General features: G+C 41.6%; 2 protein-coding genes and 1 long non-coding RNA gene across 5 annotated transcripts in view; all 3 read right to left on the bottom strand.

Moving 5' to 3' along the window:
- Positions 1 to 2,896: 2,896 nt before the first annotated feature.
- LOC120745527 (glutathione S-transferase theta-1-like) lies at positions 2,897 to 6,399 on the bottom strand. The gene is made up of 5 exons (XM_040050485.1): positions 6,211 to 6,399; positions 5,540 to 5,627; positions 4,877 to 5,033; positions 3,974 to 4,150; positions 2,897 to 3,278 (listed from the first exon to the last, which is right to left on the bottom strand). The coding sequence occupies exons 1-5, from the start codon at positions 6,317 to 6,319 to the stop codon at positions 3,078 to 3,080; spliced, it is 732 nt and encodes a 243-aa protein (XP_039906419.1). The 5' UTR covers positions 6,320 to 6,399; the 3' UTR covers positions 2,897 to 3,077.
- Positions 6,400 to 6,524: 125 nt separating this feature from the next.
- LOC120745525 lies at positions 6,525 to 14,897 on the bottom strand. Of its 3 annotated transcripts, XM_040050481.1 has the most exons (14): positions 13,984 to 14,897; positions 13,758 to 13,829; positions 13,369 to 13,602; positions 13,088 to 13,194; positions 12,787 to 12,955; positions 11,504 to 12,551; positions 10,009 to 10,127; positions 9,798 to 9,920; positions 9,071 to 9,136; positions 8,861 to 8,949; positions 8,084 to 8,189; positions 7,781 to 7,886; positions 7,571 to 7,632; positions 6,525 to 7,477 (listed from the first exon to the last, which is right to left on the bottom strand). In XM_040050481.1, exons 1-14 carry the CDS (start codon positions 14,005 to 14,007, stop codon positions 7,385 to 7,387), a joined length of 2,418 nt encoding a protein of 805 aa, XP_039906415.1. In that variant the 5' UTR covers positions 14,008 to 14,897; the 3' UTR covers positions 6,525 to 7,384. The 3 variants fall into 3 exon arrangements, 2 of the variants coding, with proteins under 2 accessions (XP_039906415.1, XP_039906416.1); XR_005698648.1 differs by lacking the exons at positions 6,525 to 7,477; positions 7,571 to 7,632; positions 8,861 to 8,949; positions 9,071 to 9,136; XM_040050482.1 differs by lacking the exons at positions 6,525 to 7,477; positions 7,571 to 7,632; positions 7,781 to 7,886; positions 8,861 to 8,949; positions 9,071 to 9,136 and having other exon boundaries at positions 8,033 to 8,189.
- A 7,186-nt stretch (positions 14,898 to 22,083) lies between these two features.
- The window catches only part of LOC120745528, a 20,765-nt gene continuing 20,543 nt past the window's right edge, over positions 22,084 to 22,305 (bottom strand). The window contains exon 3 of the long non-coding RNA XR_005698649.1: positions 22,084 to 22,287. This is a non-coding gene — a long non-coding RNA (uncharacterized LOC120745528). The remainder of the gene's footprint in view (positions 22,288 to 22,305) is intronic.

Below are 22,305 nucleotides of genomic sequence, written 5' to 3'. Positions count from 1 at the left end.
AATGTGTAACACAAACATGAAAAATAAAGGTACCAAGACTTGAATCTTTCTTCTGTTTTTTTCTTCTTCTTTTAAATAAACGCCTTCCTGTACTCTAGATGGCAGTGTTGTCTCAAATGAGTTTAGGGGACTCTAATCAGATCACTGTGGAAGGATTACCTCTCTCTGTCTCCATGCAGGCTTATTACAGTTTTTTCTGATTGCTTAAGCACATTTTTTGTAACTATTGGCTAATTTTGCAAAACTCTTCACACAAATAAGAAAACCTGTCACCCAATAATCAAAACATTGTAGTTCTCTTGCAAAAGCAAACACAGCTAGATTAACTCTTCACACCTTCGTAAAAATGGTGTTTCCGTATCAAACAGTACACACAAGCCATCATCTACTAAGCACACAATGCGCCAACTGCACACTGATGGTATGAATACAAAACACATCTGGCTTTTGCTTTCTCTGTGCACAAGGTAGGCTATGTCAGTTTGAGCTCATACTTCTGTCATAGATCCATAAGCATAGAGGGATCCAAACTTCAAGTACTGGTGTTTATTCAAACACATCAAAACAAACACAAGTGTTTATTTCCAAGTATAGGATTATTTGCAATCGCCATAATGACTATATGGGTTACTTGGTCTGCAGTGAACATGCTTCCTCTGCCCCCAGCATCTGGTCATCTAGCAATTCTGTAAAGTAACAATTTCAGTATTTTTACAGCAATGGTATTGGTGTGTTTCTCATTGGCATATGGCAGTGCTACAAATCTTTGTGCGAAGTGACTGTACTAACCGATTCTCATTTCAAGATGTCCTTATGGTACTTGCTACAGTGTAGCGACTCGAGTTAGGCTGGACCCGTTGGCCAGCTTCCCTCAGGGTCATTCCACGGTTGATTACATGGTCCACTATTGTAGCTCTGATGTCATCAGCAATTCTATTTCTTACTCTTCCTACCCTTCCTCTCCCCCCTCCTCGTCTTCCTCTTGCTCCTCCTTGTCCTTGTCGTCCTCTTCATCCTACTTCTTCACCTCCACGTCCTCTTCCTCGGCCTCCTCTACTTCTCACTCCATTGTACTCCGCACACACAGCTTACCTGTATTATAGTGCTTAGGCTGATTGCAAAGTGAACTAATTATCTAAAAAAGTTTTCACATGTGAAAGTGTGCCAGACAGTTGGCAAATTAGTGTTAATGATAGCCATACATGTGTATACTTTTGCTAGGAGTGTGTTGGAAATTTGGTAATTGAGTGTTGTGCAGTGAATTGTGCCTACAGTTTTGCAAAGTGTGTGTTACAAAATTGCAAACTGAGTGCAAAGCAGTTTTTGTGCTTTTAGTTTTGCAAACTCAGTGAGTGGTTTTGCTATAAGTCTGAATAGTTTTAGAGATTGTGCTACAGGAATCACAGTTAGGGTTTAAGCATTCAGAAAAAACTGTAAAATTATTTTTAAAAATGTATTAAATTAAAAAATACCAAACTGAAACTTCTTTCCATGCAGCAAAGAGAGAAAACTAAACAGTAACAAAATGAAGAATTTGCTTGTTCCATGTTTGCTTATCTTCCAGATAAAGAGCTTCTTGTCCCCAGCAGGACAAATGGATTGTTGTGACGGGACAGACTTTCCCATGAGGAAACAATGAAACAGTCATGTGTGCAGAGCTGGAATGTCAGTGAGAACATTTTACTCAGGTCAGGGTTTCTATCAGTGCATTAAATGTCAGACCTTTTCCTTTCCATGCAGTAGTTTAAAGCAGGAACTATAGAGCCAGTATCATATTTATTAAACGTGCCTTTAGCATAAATAAGATCAAGGTGGCATCCAGAATTGAACCAAAAACCTCTTGATTTGCAGTCAAATTCTCTACATCTGAGCTCTACCCTACATGTCCCCAGCCCTGTGCAAGCCCATCATACAGTGTGGGTTACAGCGAGCCTGAAGGCAGCACTTTCGTAATCATACAGAGAAGAGGACACACAAAGAGCTCCTGACATCTCTTCTCTTAGTGGTATTAAAAGTATCACAGAGCCATGGCATCCCCTCGCTGCAGGATTCAATAATTCATTTTTTTGTCCATTTTGCCCAAAGTCCCTACATCTAATTTTCCAAAAAAGAAAAATAAAACCCTGTTGCCCCCTCTCATTTCACAGTTACAGCTCAAATCCTGTTTTCCCTCAATTTGAGAATTTTTTGGAATCTACACATCTTACACAATATTTTTTCATCCTTTTAAAATTAGATCTAACCTTTTTGCTTTAGACTTCCCAAACAGAGTTCCATCAAGCCCCTCGGTGCATGAACGGAGAGGGAGACTCAGCTGTCACCCTCTCCAATCATGCTATAAGGGACTCTTATTTTAAATCCAGGGGCAACGTTTGAGTTTGTTGAGAAATTTTTATAATTTGGCTTTTTCTTGGTCATTCACCTTGTTTGTAAATGCACGTGTGTGGTGTACAAACACATGCAAAAACCTAAGCTTGTGTCAGTGTATTTAGTTTGGGATATTTTTATTACTGTGTAGAATTTATCTAAATTGTGAAGCATTTTTTAACTGTAAGTTAAAAAAAAGTGATACTGAAATTAGGTTATTATTGTATTTTTTAAAAGGCTGCGGATCTCCTATAATGAGCATCAGTTTTCTTAAAAACTCACTACAAATGTTTGATTTCAGACGTTCACTGCTGGAGGATGGTGTCTGTCAGTATCACAGATCTGTGGGGGAAAAGCTGAAGATCAGGTTTTAAAATATTTTCTGGGGAGGATAGCCTTCTTGTGACCTTATCTTGACTTCGTGATAGCCACAGGCTTTGTTATTCAAAGTATTTCACCCGTTACATTTGTCTAAATGGAAAAATGTCTAAATCTGTTCTTACATAAGAAGTGATTTCCAGAAATTCTGTGACTGGCTGACAACTTAGTTTTAATCAGATGTAAATTTATTTATTTTTTCTTTGTACAAAGTGCAGATGGTTAAATGTTCATGATTTCTTTAAGTATGAAAACATCCCAATAAAAACAAACTGGACTGATCAGTCCGACCAATAAAGTTTGATTTTGTCGGTTTGCATACAGAAACCTCCTCAGCGGAAAAGCTTCTGCAGTATAGGTTTAAGCTGGGCAAAATTGCCGCTGTTCTTCAGCTTCTGTGGCATGTTGCTGGACTTCATGAGCGCCTCGTGAGCTTCTTCAAATAACTTCTCACCGAGCTCTTTCTTCACTCTGTCCCTCCAGGCGATCAGCTTCGGGCGACCTTCAAACCCATCAAAACCAGTTCCAAAAGGCTGCAAAACAGACAATAGTGCAGTTATATTTGTGGAAATCAGCTGGCAATTGTTAGAATTTAACAACAAATAAAAACTCAGAAGACAAAATAAAGTTAGAACAATCCGAGCATATCATTTTCATTCAGACAATTCACCTGATGGACTATCCTGCAGTTATGACTGTCTGCCAGGTACACGCTTATCATCTGGCCCTAATGTGCTCCATGTGAAGCAGGCTTAATGTAGAAGTGGCCCTAATTTAAATATGGTTTTATATGCTAGACATGCAGATGAGTTGAGGTACCCAAACTCATCACAAGTCAATGCTGCCAGTCAAGGCCAAAGGTTATCCATGAAAACAGTTTGAAACGACTTTTGACCAAGTCCAAGGGATTTAGACCCGGAGTAAACTGCAGTTTAAGACAACTTAACTCGACCACAATGGACTGGTAACACAAACCAACTGGGCACAGTACCATGGGTATGACTAAACTAAAGACTAAAGATTAAAACCTGTACACACGAATGATTTCAATTGGCTTAAATGTGACAAGACTCTTGGAGAAGAGATTTAAAGCTCCCTCTTCACACATGCTGTGGGAGTTTTAATGTATACGCAGTGTTTACTTATAATTTTAGTTTTAAAATTAGTTACGACAGGCAAAGTAGAAATCCTGCGACAGAAGCAGCAGTAGTGATGGAAATATTAGTACCTGCATGATCTCCACTATGGCCACCACATCAGCCGCAGAGATTTTGTCCCCGAGGATGAACGGTTTACTCTGGAGGAATTTCTCCTCCAGCAGGTTGAGCGACTGCTTCACATTCTCAACAGCAAAGTCCATCGTCTCCTTCGGGATTTCAGAGTCCATGACAATCTGATACAGAGCCTGCCATCACAGACACACAGAGATTAACTGTTGGCACCGGCAATGCAGTCAAGAGCCTAAGAGAGGTAGTTATTGCTGATCCAAAGAAAGAGCTTCAAACTTTTCTGTTTAGTTTTGTTTCTGTTTTTCTTAGTTCACTCTTTTAAATGTTTTTCCGTGTGGAATGTGCATAGATTTCCAAATGTTCTTTTGGATATCGTTATGCTTAAAATCTTTAATTGTTAGTGTCTGACTGCCAGGTGGTCATAAACTCAACATTTACTGGATGGACATTCATAGCACGCAGAGGATACACTTTTTGACTTTTCCTTTTGTGGCACCAGCAGGTGATCCTGTGAAGTATCTCAATATCCTGGCACACTGTTTACTGGAAAGTATTACTGTAAATATTACAAACAAAACATTGTACTAATGGTGCTTATTCTGTGGTTTTTTTTAGAAATGCCAGTTTTCAGCTCAGCCACCCTGTGTCATTTAAACTTCATGCAAAGCTGCTGACTTTGTGCCACATTGTGCCTTTCTCTGAAAGAAGAGTCAACTCTAAATTGGTGCAAAAGTCTAAATCCAAAGTGAAACTGGTCCACTGAAACGTCCAAACAGACGTGTCAGTGGGGACCGTAAATCATATCATATCTACAAAAGGAACCAATCAGACAAACGAGGCTGATGAAATGTGTGTGTTGAAAAGCGTCAGGTGAGGACAGTTGATTGAACTGGGACACGAACCCTGAGCAGGAAGACCTTTGAACAGTGAGCTCTGAGGTTCATGTGCTGCCAGGAGAAGTATTCGTTCACACGTGCTCGCTGCTGCAGATCAGCAGGAAACCAGTGATCTGCCACTGACCCCGAGTATTTCTGCATAAGGTACTCCAAGATCGCAGTACTGCAACACAAGAGAGAACAAAAACAAATGATGTTTTAACCCCTACTTGCTAAAGTGTTGAATTTAACGATTCTTAATTATCTTTTAGTTTGAGAAACTCTGTTTTGTAGGTTCAGTTTTAGCATTTAGGATGTCACAGTCCTGTTTTTTGAGCTGTAAATGACCATATTTAGATTACTCTCACAAATATCTGCCAATTACTGCCAAGTATCAAACAAGTGAAAAACTCAAAACTCACTGAGCAACACTGAGGCATAGACTTCTTAGATGTACTCTTAGTACAATTACAGTAAATGCACAGGAAGCTGTTTAACGTGGCACAGAACTGCATGCACAATGGTCCAAAAGCACAAATGTGGAACATGTGATATTAGCTATGCTGCAATCTAAGTAAAGTATGTCAGAGATACAGGACAAGTAAAGCATTTCAATTAAATTATGTATATAATTATATCATTTAAATAATGTGTAAAGAAGCCAGACCAAAACTCAGACGCCCGATGTACCTCTCAGTCAGAATGAAGCCTCCATCCTTCATGACAGGAACCTTTCTCACGATGCTGAGGTCCCCAAACTCCTTGCTGTACTGCTGCCCTGAGACAAACACAGAATCCATGCACACATTACAACACGTTAAAAAAACAGGTCTAGACTGCACAACTCCATAAATTGTTTCAGAATGTGGGAAAAGAGATCAAACAGACTAAACTGTCTGGAAGCAGAAAGCATTGCAATGTTTCTCTGTTCCTTTGTCTTGGGTTTTTCTCTCTCCCTGTTTTACTTGCTTGAAAAACGTCCCTGTCTTAAAAAGTCGGGTATCTCAGAGTTAACAAAACTCTTTCTGGGTGAAATGTGAAAAATGTAAACTGATATCCCAGAGGGAGATTTTGTGAATGTTGGCAATTACAGCACAAGTTAAAAGCCGCGGGGGCATTCATCTCCTCTGAACTCTTGCGAAATCCTTTTCCAGTCCAAATTATTCGCAGACAAAGAGAACAACTTGCTATGACTGCAGTCATGCGGACTTCTATGATAAGTTCAAAGTCTACAGATCATTTAGCTCTATATTTTTTTCCAAAATATACAAATGCTACTATTTTAGAATGTGAGCTGAAACTTTTACAAAAGCATGCATGAGTCAAATATAAACTATCATCTCTGTCCCCAGCAAGATTACCTGTGGCAAGGTCGACAACCTTGAACTCAAAGGGAATCCTGAGCGCTCTGGCAAACAGAAAGACAGAGCGGCAAGGTGGGGATATCAAATCGAGATAGAGCTCCATCATGTCGGAGTGTGACGGCTGCAGATGCTTCCCTCTGTGTTGTGGCTACTCTCCTGCCTAGCCTGATATAGTCTATCTGACCAGAACTCCGCCTCTACTTGCTACATGACCTACTAACGTTTAAGTGATAGTGATCGTTCAAAGTAAGCAATGGTTGAGCAATCTGAGCTTTGGTCTCAACTTAACCAAACATTTCATGAACTCTAGTCACTTTTTCATCTACTTTATGGGTCTCTTAGCTCAGCGGTCCCCAACCTTTTTTGCGCCACGGACCGGTTTATGCCCGACAATATTTTCACGGACCGGCCTTTAAGGTGTCGCGGATAAATACAACAAAATAAAACTAGAACAGGTGTTGTGCCAAAGTAGTTACCCCCGTCAAAAATTGTTTCCCCATTCACGGGAGCGCGCAAAGTAGGAGGAGCCACTTGCCCAGCTCCGTTCTGTACGCTACTTGTCACTGATCTGCAGTCGACGCGATAAAGAGTAAAAGCTGGAAAACAGCAGACTCGATGAATTTAATATTAGTTTCGTGACATTGTAATGTGCCGTGTGGAAGACAGTTTACCTTATACTGTACACTGAAATAACCTGCTGGGAATACTTTGTCTAGAAAAAGACTTTGATACTATAATACTGTAAAACCAGATGCGATCATGGAAACACGTCGCTCTCCAGTGAATTTACACTCGGTTTACACTTTGTAGCGAAGCTATCACCAATGAGTTTATTTGCAAAATCAATCTCAGTATAACCAATAAGTACAGTAACTTTGGAGAAGATGTCTTATTCACAGCAAAAGTTATGGAGGGATACAGATTTTATCAGGCTGTGTGGCATCGGCTGCCAAAATGTGTGCCCCCCCCCATCAATAATGCACCTTGGTTTTGCTATCACGAAAGAGTTTATTTGCAAAATAAATAACAGTATAACTAATACCTACAGTAACTTTGGAGACCATTTGGTTTTTTTTAGACTTCTTAATTTAACATCTACATCTATATATGTAGATATGTGTTCTCGACAATGTGTGCCATAAGAACACTAGCTGTGGACCTTTAGTGTCAACTATGTACAAGCGAGACAAATAAACACATCTTCTGGTGGTGGGCTTTTCAGGCAGAGCTGGTGGAACCACTGCAAACACATCTCACACTGAATCTGTAAAAAAATAAATAATTACAAATCCCAATGTTAAAATTTCATTTATGGGAATTGATCATAACATTTAGCAGTCTTTCTTGATGTCATTACCCATTTGTTGTCAGTTTCATGCTCTTCTTCCCCGCAGAAATGACAGATGTTTGTCAAGTCATCTGTTTTAAAAAGTGAAAAAATAGCACATAGAGTATACTACCTACTGCACTTGTTACTTTATTCAAACAACTATATGGTTTGTTTCTACAGCCATCATGATGAAAATATTCACGATGTGAGAACATTGAATGGTGGAAAATTAGTTACCTGTCTCTAGGAGAAGAGTGGTGGCAATTTGCAGCCTGTGTGTGTTTATGGCCTTTTTTGTAGACGGAAAGTCTATTGACTCTTTTCGCAAGATCTTTTCAGCAAACTGAAAAAGAGATTCTAAGATGACTAAATAGGCTAATATCGTAAATGTTATTTTATAGTAATTTGTTTCCTGTGAATCAATTTCTTTCTTTTATTGTGTAATTATCTTATATTCCTTTTCCTGTCATTAACATTTATTACAACACAACATTTCCAATATTCTCGTATATATGTATGTATTACGGTTAAGACTCGTACTTTCAATGCAAAGACTCCACATGAGGTAGCGTCCACTTGTTTTGGGTGTTTGACTGTGTCACAAGTCCATCTTGAGACGTTGCATCCTTTTTTTCGCATGAATGCCCTGAAAGACAAGTACAATAAAAACAAATAACATGTTTTAAAATTTTGGTGACACAAGAAGGTGAACAGTATGGAGAGCTTAAGTGTCTGTTGAACATCAAGTTAAGAACTGACCACACTGTTTTGTTAAAATCATTACTTTTAAAAGTCTACAACGCATTTCCGTGGACAATTACTTGTGCTTTTTTTCCCCCGTTTCCGCCCATGATATAGAAATCAATCACTTACACAGTACACTTTGAAGAGATGTGGAGGAGGAGCAAAGATGAAATTCACACATGTATAACCTATGTGAAATTATTTTAGACATTTGTCTGATGTTTTAGTGCTAAACCTCCGCAACACTTTATGCAACTACTAAACATTATTCTCCCCGTGCTATATTTTCTAATGTAAAAACATCATCTCATACAGACATCAGGTCCTCAAATAAACATTGAAACATGGGGAGACTTCTCTGTAAAGGCAAAATTAACCCATAACACCACAATATCAGAAGGCCAACACAAAAATTCAAACCTGTTGCTGCTATTTTTTTTAATTTTGAGTGCCAGTTTTTTTTTTTTTTTTTGATTGACATCATACTTATAATTGTCATAATAAACACAAAAATAACAACAGCAACAAAGCGTTTAATAAAGGGTCAAAATAAATTTCAACATTTATCCTTACCTTGTTGATTCCAAACAATTTTGGATACCTTGTTTAGTTTCTCCGAGTGGATCAAGATATAGTGACTTCTTTTCTTGTGGGTAAATGACCTACAGTAAAATTATGTGGAGAATTACATGTAATAATTCAAGACTTAAGATTATCTGCATGCCATGCATTTGTCTTATAAAACTGATTTGATGAATATTGTAAATGCAATTATTTTTTTACCACTAATGTCCAGTGATGATGTTCATTTACAATTCCCAGAATGACTTCATGCTCCATGGGTTTGATCTTAAATTGAAACAAAACAATAAAAATATTCACTTCAGAAAGAAATGCAATAACATGTTGTTTAGAGTCCTTTTTTATTAAAGCAATTTATGATATATTATATATCATCCACTTATAAAGTACTCTGCGACAGCCATGATTCACCCCTCATTTCTTTAACCTGTGCAAGAAGCTGGACTATCTTATATTTTTTATAAGTGGTTTTGCACATTACTTCCTCCAAGACTAATAAAGGTCTTTCTAAGGATTTTTTTTGGACATGGAGTTCATTTTCAATCATTTTCAATGCGATCCTTTTACCATCTGCAGAATAATGTTTAATGCTTTCTTAAGCCTCTTTAACAGTGACGTATGAATCACTTGATAATAAAAAGGTACCTATTAAAGAGATGAAGCAGTGTTGATGATTTCAAAAGAGATATTAGCCCAAATGTTTGAAAATCTCAAATCAAGCATTGATTGGAGTGTGTACAAAAAGAGGAGGAAACCAGACAAGCAGAGAACAAAAGAGAATTGTGAAGTCTAATAAACTATCCACATCTACTAACCCCAGTCTCAATTCATTCTTTCTGCATAAGCTGTTATCCAATCTAAATCTGGATGTGGATATGATCTGAGATACTTAAACAATACACACAAGATTCTTTCTAGAGATACCTACCTTGAGTCTTGGAGCTTTTCTCTTCCAAATGGCAGTCATTGAAAATGAATCAATGAATGCTGCTTTTGCTGAATTATGACGATTGCATTGTCTCACCATGATCGCAAGATATGCATTAATAGACTGCGAATACAAAATGTAAACATTTGTTAACTGTTGTCAATGAATAAAACACTGATAGTTGCATTGTTGTCAGTAAAGATCACTGTACCTCACTTTCCAACTCCATGTCTGGACCAATTTGTTGGATATCCCAGTAGAATAATTTGTAAGCACCAATTCTGGAGAGTAGAATGTGAGGACTCTTTCCAGCCCAGGCATCCATTATATCTACAAAAAGTAATGAGAAAAAGAGATAAGTCAGCAGGACTAAATGTAAATCAAAATTTCAAATGCATAATTTCTTATGTAGTTGTCTGACAAAAGACGTGTTTCAGGGTAAATACTTTTAAGACGCTGATAAAATGGGCACATGGTTTAACATTGTATTTTGTAAAAAAAAAAAAGGAGAACTTAAATTTGCTTTTATTTGGGGGTAAAGTTACACTTACAATGTTCTACAAAGAAATTTAAATAAATTCATATTAATAAAAGAAAAGAAATTTAAATACATAGCAATAGAAATGCTCTTGCCCCCTATCATATCTTTTTTCCAGCAGAAACACCTATTACAACAATTTTTTAAAATTATGTTTAGTTGAAGCTACATGACTATATTTTAAAATACTCAGGCTCAAGGCTTGCACCTGTGGCCTTTACTATTACATAACCGTTTCTGGAAAAATGTTATTTTGCTCCTCCAAAACCAGTTTTATTATCTGTAAAATAGAGTGTCAATTTTTGGGCTGTTAAAAGCAGCATCTTAAAGAGTATTTGATCTTTCGAACTGTTGCTGGCAGGCAGTCATCATCACAACATTAATATACTTCTTGTAGTGGGCATTCTATGTCACTAGCAGCATATATGACAGCAATTTTGGAAAAGAAGAAAATGAAGAACATACACTACTAGTCAAAATTTGGGACACACCTTCCCATTCAGTGTTTTTCTGTGTGTTCATGCTTTTCATGCAGTGACAATCATCTTAGGTGACTACCCCATGAAGCTCACTGACAGAAGGCCTAGAGTGTGCAAAGCAGTGATCAAAGCAAAGGGTGGCTAATTTGAAGAATCTAAGATATAAAAAATATTTTTGGTTCTTTCATACTTTTTGGTTTACTACATCATTTGTGTTAGGGTCAGTGCTCCATATGTGTCCATTCATAGTTTTGATGCCTCGAGTTCTAATCAACAATGAATCTACAAAATAGACAAGGAAATTAAGAAGCAACATTAAAATGAAGGTGTGTCCAAACTTTTCACTCTTAGTGTACATCAGATGTACAATATCAATCATGAACATTCTGGGTTACACAACAACAAAAGAAAGACTCACAGCTTTGAAGGACTCACTTTTTCATTTGTGTAATTTTACACATGTGGCTTACATCCTTTTACAAGTTTTCTATAATGTTTTGCCCCATGAATGTTTTTTTAAAGCATTAACATATTGTTAAATTTAAATATTCTGTTAGGAAATATACCTAACAAAATCTTTTTAAAGGTGTAAAATTTCCTATGCCATGATCTACAGAGTACTGAAACAAACACTGTCATAGGAACAAAAGTCCTTTTTTAAAAAATAAAAAAATAGTATATTTATTTACATTTCTCTGCAACTGTTGGTTCTATGGTTTGTGCTGTAGATTGCTGGGCTGTAATCTGTGGAGCTGAGGCTTGTGTGGTTGTAGCATTTGGAGCTGTGGTCTGTGAGGCTGGGTCTGCTGCTGTGGTCGGGTCTGCCATTGTGGTCTGTGAGGCCTGGTCTGCTGCTGTTGTGGTCTGTGAGGCTGGGTCTGCTGTTGTGGTCTGTGAGGCTGGGTCTGCTGTTGTGGTTTGTGAGGCTGGGTCTGCTGTTGTGGTCGGGTCTGCTGTTGTGGTTTGTGAGGCTGGGTCTGCTGCCGTTGTGGTCTGTGAGGCCTGGTCTGCTGTTATGGTCTTTGAGGCTGGGTCGGCTGCTGTTTTGGATTCGGTTTGTAGAGCTGTAGCATGTTCTGGTGCTGTAGCACTTGTGGCTGGTTCTGGTGGTTCGTTCACTTTCTGTGCTGTTGCTCCTGACTCTGGTTCTGATACCGTTATTGGTATACCTTGTGGAACTGGAGATGGATGTTGTGTTTGAACTGGTAGTGATGTAAGTGATGCCATTGGTGCTGTAGCCTGTGTAGCTCTAGGAGGAGGTGCTGGTGCTACCGCCACTGGTGCTGCTGTAGCCTGTGAAGCTAGAGCAGATGCTGGTGCTGCTGGACCTGGTTGTGCTGTTAGTAATGTGGCTGCTGTTTTCTTTAAACCCCGGTGTGGCACTCTTGGCATGCTGTCTTTGCTTAACTTTAGTTGGTCAATATTTACTTTTGGAATGATTGTCCCATTGGAATCCTGAAGATCTGCACTTTTACCTTGGATTGCTGTAATAATGTAAGGGCCTAAAAAGTTTGCTTCAAGTTTCCCCCCTTTCCTCTGCTGGCTTCTTATGTTAGCTCTTAAAACTTTGTCACCAACTTTGAAGACGACATCTCTCTTCATCATTTTTATTTTGCCCTTTGTTTTTTCCTGAGCTTTGACCACGTTGTCCTTCACCAGTTCCAACAGTTTTTGATGCTTTTGAATGTCTTCCGACACCTCCTCCTGCCCCACAATGTCTTCCACAGTCTCATCAACCTTTGAATCAAAAGACATGTCTATCATTACTATAATTTGTGTAAGATACACAGATAATACATAAAAGAACTGAGAAATACAGTGAAAATTTACATTAAGTGTCTTTGGTAAGGTTTTAAGACACAATGTATTTCTGGCAAAGCTTCAGTGTATCCTGGGATTGATTGGACATGAAGAAAACTGTTATTAAGGGGTCTTTTTGTCCGTGTAGTTTGTCACAGACAAAAAGACATACCATGAACTCTTCTGGGATTTCGGAAGGATAGCGAGCCTCTCTGCCAAACATTAGGTAATAAGGCGAGTATTTGGTGGTCACTTGTTTTTTAGTTCTGAGTCCAAACATTACAGCATCCAGGTACTCATCCCACATTTCTGGTTGGTCGCCAACGACTTTACACAGGGCTCTGACAATGAAAGCACATAGAAGACATTCATATGAAAGATCATTTACATTTTTTAATAGTTTAATGTCATGCATTAATGTTTTGTTTGAAGGGAACCCCCATAAATGTATAACATGTACTCCAAGAATTTACCTCTGGATGGTGCCATTCATTTTCTCCACCAGCCCATTCGTTTGAGGGTGATAAGGGGAGCAGAGGCTTCTTTTAATTTTTAACAGTCCGCAAACCCTTTTGTTGAGCTGCAAAAGAAAGTTATATACACTGGCTATAAGCACATTACAATAAGAATTTAAATAAACAGCTGTCATACTAATATCTCAACAACAGATTTATAAAGACCAGAAAATTAACCATTTTCAAAAGATTATTCAAATATGAGTTCACATATTTTTGCCAAAGACTAGAGTGCTTACAGAATTGACAAATTCTTTGCCTTGGTCAGTAAGAATCCTTTTCAGGGCTTCGAACTGGTGGACGAATTTTATGAGACAGTTTGTCACTTCCCCGGCTGATTTTGACTTTAAAGGGTATGCTTGTGGCCATTTTGTAAAATAATCAATAAAAACACATATGTATTGATGTCCATTGTTGGTTTCAGTAGGTTTTCCAATGAGGTCCATCCCAACCAGTTCAAATGGCTGAGAGACCTTAAAAAGAAAATCATAGTTAAGTTAATAATACTGAAATTACACAGAATGCTAGTCTACTGTTATAATTTTTTCAAGTATATAATCAGTAGGTTTCTAAGCAATGAAAACATTGTGTGATTAAATGTGATTATTTGCTATGGTCGATGACTAACCTTTATCGGAATGTATTCTGCTAGTTTTTTAATTGTTGCAGCACTTGCCTGGCAAAGTGCGCACTGTGAAACCTAATCAAAAATAAAAGCAATTCAATAACAAACACAATAGTTGATGATCAAGGTTTACATAACTTATTTTGAGAGATACAGAAACATTGCTGTGTTCCTCTTAAAATAATTTAGCTGTAGTCGAATTACATAGAGTTTGTTTTGGAGTACCCACCCAATTATTGATGTCGACTGACATCCCTGGCCAGTAGAACCGCTTTGAAATGGCTTCTCTTGTTTTTGTTTGCCCGCAATGGGCCCCAGTGGGACTGGCATGAAAATCTAAAAAAATTGTGTTTGCCTCATCAGCCCCACAGACTACCGTTGTCTTTATGGTTTTGTCTGTGCCTTTGTAGCGCCAGTAAAACAGCTGCTCCCCTAAACATAAACAAGAAAATAGAAAAGTTTATTATAACTGTTTAAACCACGACAGGTCTATATGTGGTAAAAGTCATGACAATACATCTTGAATGTAATGAATCAATTATGTATGTGATATAATTTTGGGGTGACTATTGGACTGGTTATCTATATTTATGACAGTATGACTACTTCAGAAACCAAAAACATTATGCCACACACAAGACTGTATTACTGATACTAAAAAAAGTGATGGGTGTATAAAGTCATTATGACTAATGGCCTTCAGATATCATGGATTTATTTTTAATACAAATATCAATTCGAAGTAGTTTAATTCCAAATTTCCTGCTGTCAGTAATTTTCCACATATGTAATTTAAAGACATAAAGACATAACAGTGGGTACACCTGCGTAAAAGGGTGTGGCACATACCACTCCAAAAGTAATTACGACGTAATATATTGTAGTTAAGCTATAACAGGACAAAAACAGTTCTTAGTTAACGCTGTCTACTTAATAGCAAACCTTAAAACTTTTGCTTTAATAAACGCACATGTGCCTATTAACCGGGGTTAACTAGGTCAAAGAAAGGTCAAGCTAATTAAATCGGTTAGTGCATATTAAGACTACACATTATGCCATTGTATATGTATTAACAATATCAGAAGGAGAGAGGCACTGAGGCACCGTCTTCCGCCCCCCGACGCTCCTGCTGTGCCTCCTCCTTCTGACATTATTTACATTATTGTATTTTGCACAACTCTGTTGCTTGTGAAGCTCGCACACAAGAATTTCACTCACATGTGCTGTACCAATGTACCTGCACATGTGATGTGACAATAAAAGTGATTTGATTTGATTTGATTTGACAAGAACTGCCTACAGAACAAGCATGAATGATGCCTGAGTGGACACACACAACTCACAAGTTCCTGGCTCTGTCGGCTCCTCTGCAGAGGGTTTCCCTAAGAAGGTGGACCTAGCAGGGTCACCAGGGGACGGGGAGCTGTGCCTCACGGCCCTCACTTCGTCGGAGAAACCCTCATGCAGAGTTCAGAAACTTGTGTGTTGAGTATGTCTTTGTGAGCCTCCACCATTTACTGGTGGGTGCAGCCTGAACTGTCTAGAGACAGACCAGACCAGCTGCACAACACAGACACTTCAAACCTGAGGACAAATCTAAGAGAAGAGAAAAAGGAAAGGAAACTTAGCTTAGAACCATGCAGCGCTACAGGAGACGGCAGCACTGCAGAGGTGAGGACCGGCACCTGTTTGAAAGAGACAAATACACACAAACACACACAACAACAGACGAGAAACAAACACAGAGAGAGGAAAAAGTGGTTATACAGAACTTGAGGACATTACCTACATGTAAATATTTAAAAATAATTATAAATTTGTTGGGTTTTCTTTAACAATGTCAGAAGGAGAGAGGCACTGAGGCACCGTCTTCCGCCCCCTGACGCTCCTGCTGTGCCTCCTCCTTCTGACAGGAACTGCCTACAGAACAAGCATGAATGATGCCTGAGTGGACACACACAACTCACAAGTTCCTGGCTCTGTCGGCTCCTCTGCAGAGGGTTTCCCTAAGAAGGTGGACCTAGCAGGGTCACCAGGGGACGGGGAGCTGTGCCTCACGGCCCTCACTTCAGTCGGAGAAACCCTCATGCAGAGTTCAGAAACTTGTGTGTTGAGTATGTCGCTGTGAGCCTCCACCATTTACTGGTGGGTGCAGCCTGAACTGTCTAGAGACAGACCAGACCAGCTGCACAACACAGACACTTCAAACCTGAGGACAAAAACTAAGAGAACAGAAAAAGGAAAGGAAACTTAGCTTAGAACCATGCAGCGCTACAGGAGACGGCAGCACTGCAGAGGTGAGGACCGGCACCTGTTTGAAAGAGACAAATACACACAAACACACACAACAACAGACGAGAAACAAACACAGAGAGAGGAAAAAGTGGTTATACAGAACTTGAGGACATTACCTACATGTAAATATATAAATAATTATAAATTTGTTGGGTTTTCTTTAACAATGTCAGAAGGAGAGAGGCACTGAGGCACCGTCTTCCGCCCCCCGACGCTCCTGCTGTGCCTCCTCCTTCTGACAGGAACTGCCTACAGAACAAGCATGAATGATGCCTGAGTGGACACACACAACTCACAAGTTCCTGGCTCTGTCGGCTCCTCTGCAGAGGGTTTCCCTAAGAAGGTGGACCTAGCAGGGTCACCGGGGGACGGGGAGCTGTGCCTCACGGCCCTCACTTCGTCGGAGAAACCCTCATGCAGAGTTCAGAAACTTGTGTGTTGAGTATGTCGCTGTGAGCCTCCACCATTTACTGGTGGGTGCAGCCTGAACTGTCTAGAGACAGACCAGACCAGCTGCACAACACAGACACTTCAAACCTGAGGACAAAATCTAAGAGAACAGAAAAAGGAAAGGAAACTTAGCTTAGAACCATGCAGCGCTACAGGAGACGGCAGCACTGCAGAGGTGAGGACCGGCACCTGTTTGAAAGAGACAAATACACACAAACACACACAACAACAGACGAGAAACAAACACAGAGAGAGGAAAAAGTGGTTATACAGAACTTGAGGACATTACCTACATGTAAATATATAAATAATTATAAATTTGTTGGGTTTTCTTTAACAATGTCAGAAGGAGAGAGGCACTGAGGCACCGTCTTCCGCCCCCCGACGCTCCTGCTGTGCCTCCTCCTTCTGACAGGAACTGCCTACAGAACAAGCATGAATGATGCCTGAGTGGACACACACAACTCACAAGTTCCTGGCTCTGTCGGCTCCTCTGCAGAGGGTTTCCCTAAGAAGGTGGACCTAGCAGGGTCACCGGGGGACGGGGAGCTGTGCCTCACGGCCCTCACTTCGTCGGAGAAACCCTCATGCAGAGTTCAGAAACTTGTGTGTTGAGTATGTCGCTGTGAGCCTCCACCATTTACTGGTGGGTGCAGCCTGAACTGTCTAGAGACAGACCAGACCAGCTGCACAACACAGACACTTCAAACCTGAGGACAAAATCTAAGAGAACAGAAAAAGGAAAGGAAACTTAGCTTAGAACCATGCAGCGCTACAGGAGACGGCAGCACTGCAGAGGTGAGGACCGGCACCTGTTTGAAAGAGACAAATACACACAAACACACACAACAACAGACGAGAAACAAACACAGAGAGAGGAAAAAGTGGTTATACAGAACTTGAGGACATTACCTACATGTAAATATATAAATAATTATAAATTTGTTGGGTTTTCTTTAACAATGTCAGAAGGAGAGAGGCACTGAGGCACCGTCTTCCGCCCCCCGACGCTCCTGCTGTGCCTCCTCCTTCTGACAGGAACTGCCTACAGAACAAGCATGAATGATGCCTGAGTGGACACACACAACTCACAAGTTCCTGGCTCTGTCAGCTCCTCTGCAGAGGGTTTCCCTAAGAAGGTGGACCTAGCAGGGTCACCGGGGGACGGGGAGCTGTGCCTCACGGCCCTCACTTCGTCGGAGAAACCCTCATGCAGAGTTCAGAAACTTGTGTGTTGAGTATGTCGCTGTGAGCCTCCACCATTTACTGGTGGGTGCAGCCTGAACTGTCTAGAGACAGACCAGACCAGCTGCACAACACAGACACTTCAAACCTGAGGACAAAATCTAAGAGAACAGAAAAAGGAAAGGAAACTTAGCTTAGAACCATGCAGCGCTACAGGAGACGGCAGCACTGCAGAGGTGAGGACCGGCACCTGTTTGAAAGAGACAAATACACACAAACACACACAACAACAGACGAGAAACAAACACAGAGAGAGGAAAAAGTGGTTATACAGAACTTGAGGACATTACCTACATGTAAATATATAAATAATTATAAATTTGTTGGGTTTTCTTTAACAATGTCAGAAGGAGAGAGGCACTGAGGCACCGTCTTCCGCCCCCCGACGCTCCTGCTGTGCCTCCTCCTTCTGACAGGAACTGCCTACAGAACAAGCATGAATGATGCCTGAGTGGACACACACAACTCACAAGTTCCTGGCTCTGTCAGCTCCTCTGCAGAGGGTTTCCCTAAGAAGGTGGACCTAGCAGGGTCACCGGGGGACGGGGAGCTGTGCCTCACGGCCCTCACTTCGTCGGAGAAACCCTCATGCAGAGTTCAGAAACTTGTGTGTTGAGTATGTCGCTGTGAGCCTCCACCATTTACTGGTGGGTGCAGCCTGAACTGTCTAGAGACAGACCAGACCAGCTGCACAACACAGACACTTCAAACCTGAGGACAAAATCTAAGAGAACAGAAAAAGGAAAGGAAACTTAGCTTAGAACCATGCAGCGCTACAGGAGACGGCAGCACTGCAGAGGTGAGGACCGGCACCTGTTTGAAAGAGACAAATACACACAAACACACACAACAACAGACGAGAAACAAACACAGAGAGAGGAAAAAGTGGTTATACAGAACTTGAGGACATTACCTACATGTAAATATATAAATAATTATAAATTTGTTGGGTTTTCTTTAACAATGTCAGAAGGAGAGAGGCACTGAGGCACCGTCTTCCGCCCCCCGACGCTCCTGCTGTGCCTCCTCCTTCTGACAGGAACTGCCTACAGAACAAGCATGAATGATGCCTGAGTGGACACACACAACTCACAAGTTCCTGGCTCTGTCGGCTCCTCTGCAGAGGGTTTCCCTAAGAAGGTGGACCTAGCAGGGTCACCGGGGGACGGGGAGCTGTGCCTCACGGCCCTCACTTCGTCGGAGAAACCCTCATGCAGAGTTCAGAAACTTGTGTGTTGAGTATGTCGCTGTGAGCCTCCACCATTTACTGGTGGGTGCAGCCTGAACTGTCTAGAGACAGACCAGACCAGCTGCACAACACAGACACTTCAAACCTGAGGACAAAATCTAAGAGAACAGAAAAAGGAAAGGAAACTTAGCTTAGAACCATGCAGCGCTACAGGAGACGGCAGCACTGCAGAGGTGAGGACCGGCACCTGTTTGAAAGAGACAAATACACACAAACACACACAACAACAGACGAGAAACAAACACAGAGAGAGGAAAAAGTGGTTATACAGAACTTGAGGACATTACCTACATGTAAATATATAAATAATTATAAATTTGTTGGGTTTTCTTTAACAATGTCAGAAGGAGAGAGGCACTGAGGCACCGTCTTCCGCCCCCCGACGCTCCTGCTGTGCCTCCTCCTTCTGACAGGAACTGCCTACAGAACAAGCATGAATGATGCCTGAGTGGACACACACAACTCACAAGTTCCTGGCTCTGTCGGCTCCTCTGCAGAGGGTTTCCCTAAGAAGGTGGACCTAGCAGGGTCACCGGGGGACGGGGAGCTGTGCCTCACGGCCCTCACTTCGTCGGAGAAACCCTCATGCAGAGTTCAGAAACTTGTGTGTTGAGTATGTCGCTGTGAGCCTCCACCATTTACTGGTGGGTGCAGCCTGAACTGTCTAGAGACAGACCAGACCAGCTGCACAACACAGACACTTCAAACCTGAGGACAAAATCTAAGAGAACAGAAAAAGGAAAGGAAACTTAGCTTAGAACCATGCAGCGCTACAGGAGACGGCAGCACTGCAGAGGTGAGGACCGGCACCTGTTTGAAAGAGACAAATACACACAAACACACACAACAACAGACGAGAAACAAACACAGAGAGAGGAAAAAGTGGTTATACAGAACTTGAGGACATTACCTACATGTAAATATATAAATAATTATAAATTTGTTGGGTTTTCTTTAACAATGTCAGAAGGAGAGAGGCACTGAGGCACCGTCTTCCGCCCCCCGACGCTCCTGCTGTGCCTCCTCCTTCTGACAGGAACTGCCTACAGAACAAGCATGAATGATGTCTGAGTGGACACACACAACTCACAAGTTCCTGGCTCTGTCAGCTCCTCTGCAGAGGGTTTCCCTAAGAAGGTGGACCTAGCAGGGTCACCGGGGGACGGGGAGCTGTGCCTCACGGCCCTCACTTCAGCGGAGAAACCCTCATGCAGAGTTCAGAAACTTGTGTGTTGAGTATGTCGCTGTGAGCCTCCACCATTTACTGGTGGGTGCAGCCTGAACTGTCTAGAGACAGACCAGACCAGCTGCACAACACAGACACTTCAAACCTGAGGACAAAAACTAAGAGAACAGAAAAAGGAAAGGAAACTTAGCTTAGAACCATGCAGCGCTACAGGAGACGGCAGCACTGCAGAGGTGAGGACCGGCACCTGTTTGAAAGAGACAAATACACACAAACACACACAACAACAGACGAGAAACAAACACAGAGAGAGGAAAAAGTGGTTATACAGAACTTGAGGACATTACCTACATGTAAATATATAAATAATTATAAATTTGTTGGGTTTTCTTTAACAATGTCAGAAGGAGAGAGGCACTGAGGCACCGTCTTCCGCCCCCCGACGCTCCTGCTGTGCCTCCTCCTTCTGACAGGAACTGCCTACAGAACAAGCATGAATGATGTCTGAGTGGACACACACAACTCACAAGTTCCTGGCTCTGTCAGCTCCTCTGCAGAGGGTTTCCCTAAGAAGGTGGACCTAGCAGGGTCACCGGGGGACGGGGAGCTGTGCCTCACGGCCCTCACTTCGTCGGAGAAACCCTCATGCAGAGTTCAGAAACTTGTGTGTTGAGTATGTCGCTGTGAGCCTCCACCATTTACTGGTGGGTGCAGCCTGAACTGTCTAGAGACAGACCAGACCAGCTGCACAACACAGACACTTCAAACCTGAGGACAAAATCTAAGAGAACAGAAAAAGGAAAGGAAACTTAGCTTAGAACCATGCAGCGCTACAGGAGACGGCAGCACTGCAGAGGTGAGGACCGGCACCTGTTTGAAAGAGACAAATACACACAAACACACACAACAACAGACGAGAAACAAACACAGAGAGAGGAAAAAGTGGTTATACAGAACTTGAGGACATTACCTACATGTAAATATATAAATAATTATAAATTTGTTGGGTTTTCTTTAACAATGTCAGAAGGAGAGAGGCACTGAGGCACCGTCTTCCGCCCCCCGACGCTCCTGCTGTGCCTCCTCCTTCTGACAGGAACTGCCTACAGAACAAGCATGAATGATGCCTGAGTGGACACACACAACTCACAAGTTCCTGGCTCTGTCAGCTCCTCTGCAGAGGGTTTCCCTAAGAAGGTGGACCTAGCAGGGTCACCGGGGGACGGGGAGCTGTGCCTCACGGCCCTCACTTCGTCGGAGAAACCCTCATGCAGAGTTCAGAAACTTGTGTGTTGAGTATGTCGCTGTGAGCCTCCACCATTTACTGGTGGGTGCAGCCTGAACTGTCTAGAGACAGACCAGACCAGCTGCACAACACAGACACTTCAAACCTGAGGACAAAATCTAAGAGAACAGAAAAAGGAAAGGAAACTTAGCTTAGAACCATGCAGCGCTACAGGAGACGGCAGCACTGCAGAGGTGAGGACCGGCACCTGTTTGAAAGAGACAAATACACACAAACACACACAACAACAGACGAGAAACAAACACAGAGAGAGGAAAAAGTGGTTATACAGAACTTGAGGACATTACCTACATGTAAATATATAAATAATTATAAATTTGTTGGGTTTTCTTTAACAATGTCAGAAGGAGAGAGGCACTGAGGCACCGTCTTCCGCCCCCCGACGCTCCTGCTGTGCCTCCTCCTTCTGACAGGAATGCCTACAGAACAAGCTTGAATGATGCCTGAGTGGACACAACACACTCACAAGTTCCTGGCTCTGTCGGCTCCTCTGCAGAGGGTTTCCCTAAGAAGGTGGACCTAGCAGGGTCCCGGGGACGGGGAGCTGTGCCTCACGGCCCTCACTTCGTCGGAGAAACCTCATGCAGAGTTCAGAAAACTTGTGTGTTGAGTATGTCTTGTGAGCCTCCACCATTACTGGTGGGTGCAGCCGGAACTGTCTAGAGACAGACCAGACCAGCTGCACAACAAAGACACTTCAAACCTGAGGACAAATCTAGAGAACAGAAAAAGGAAAGGAAACTTAGCTTAGAACCATGCAGCGCTACAGGAGACGGCAGCACTGCAGAGGTGAGGACGGCACCTGTTTGAAAGAGACAAG

Source organism: Simochromis diagramma, unplaced genomic scaffold (assembly GCF_900408965.1).
Source record: "Simochromis diagramma unplaced genomic scaffold, fSimDia1.1 OVJJ01000131.1, whole genome shotgun sequence".
In the NCBI taxonomy this organism is placed as follows: domain Eukaryota; kingdom Metazoa; phylum Chordata; class Actinopteri; order Cichliformes; family Cichlidae; genus Simochromis; species Simochromis diagramma.
The sequence above is the reverse complement of the archived record's forward strand: the minus strand, read 5'-3'. Positions and strand labels throughout refer to the sequence as shown.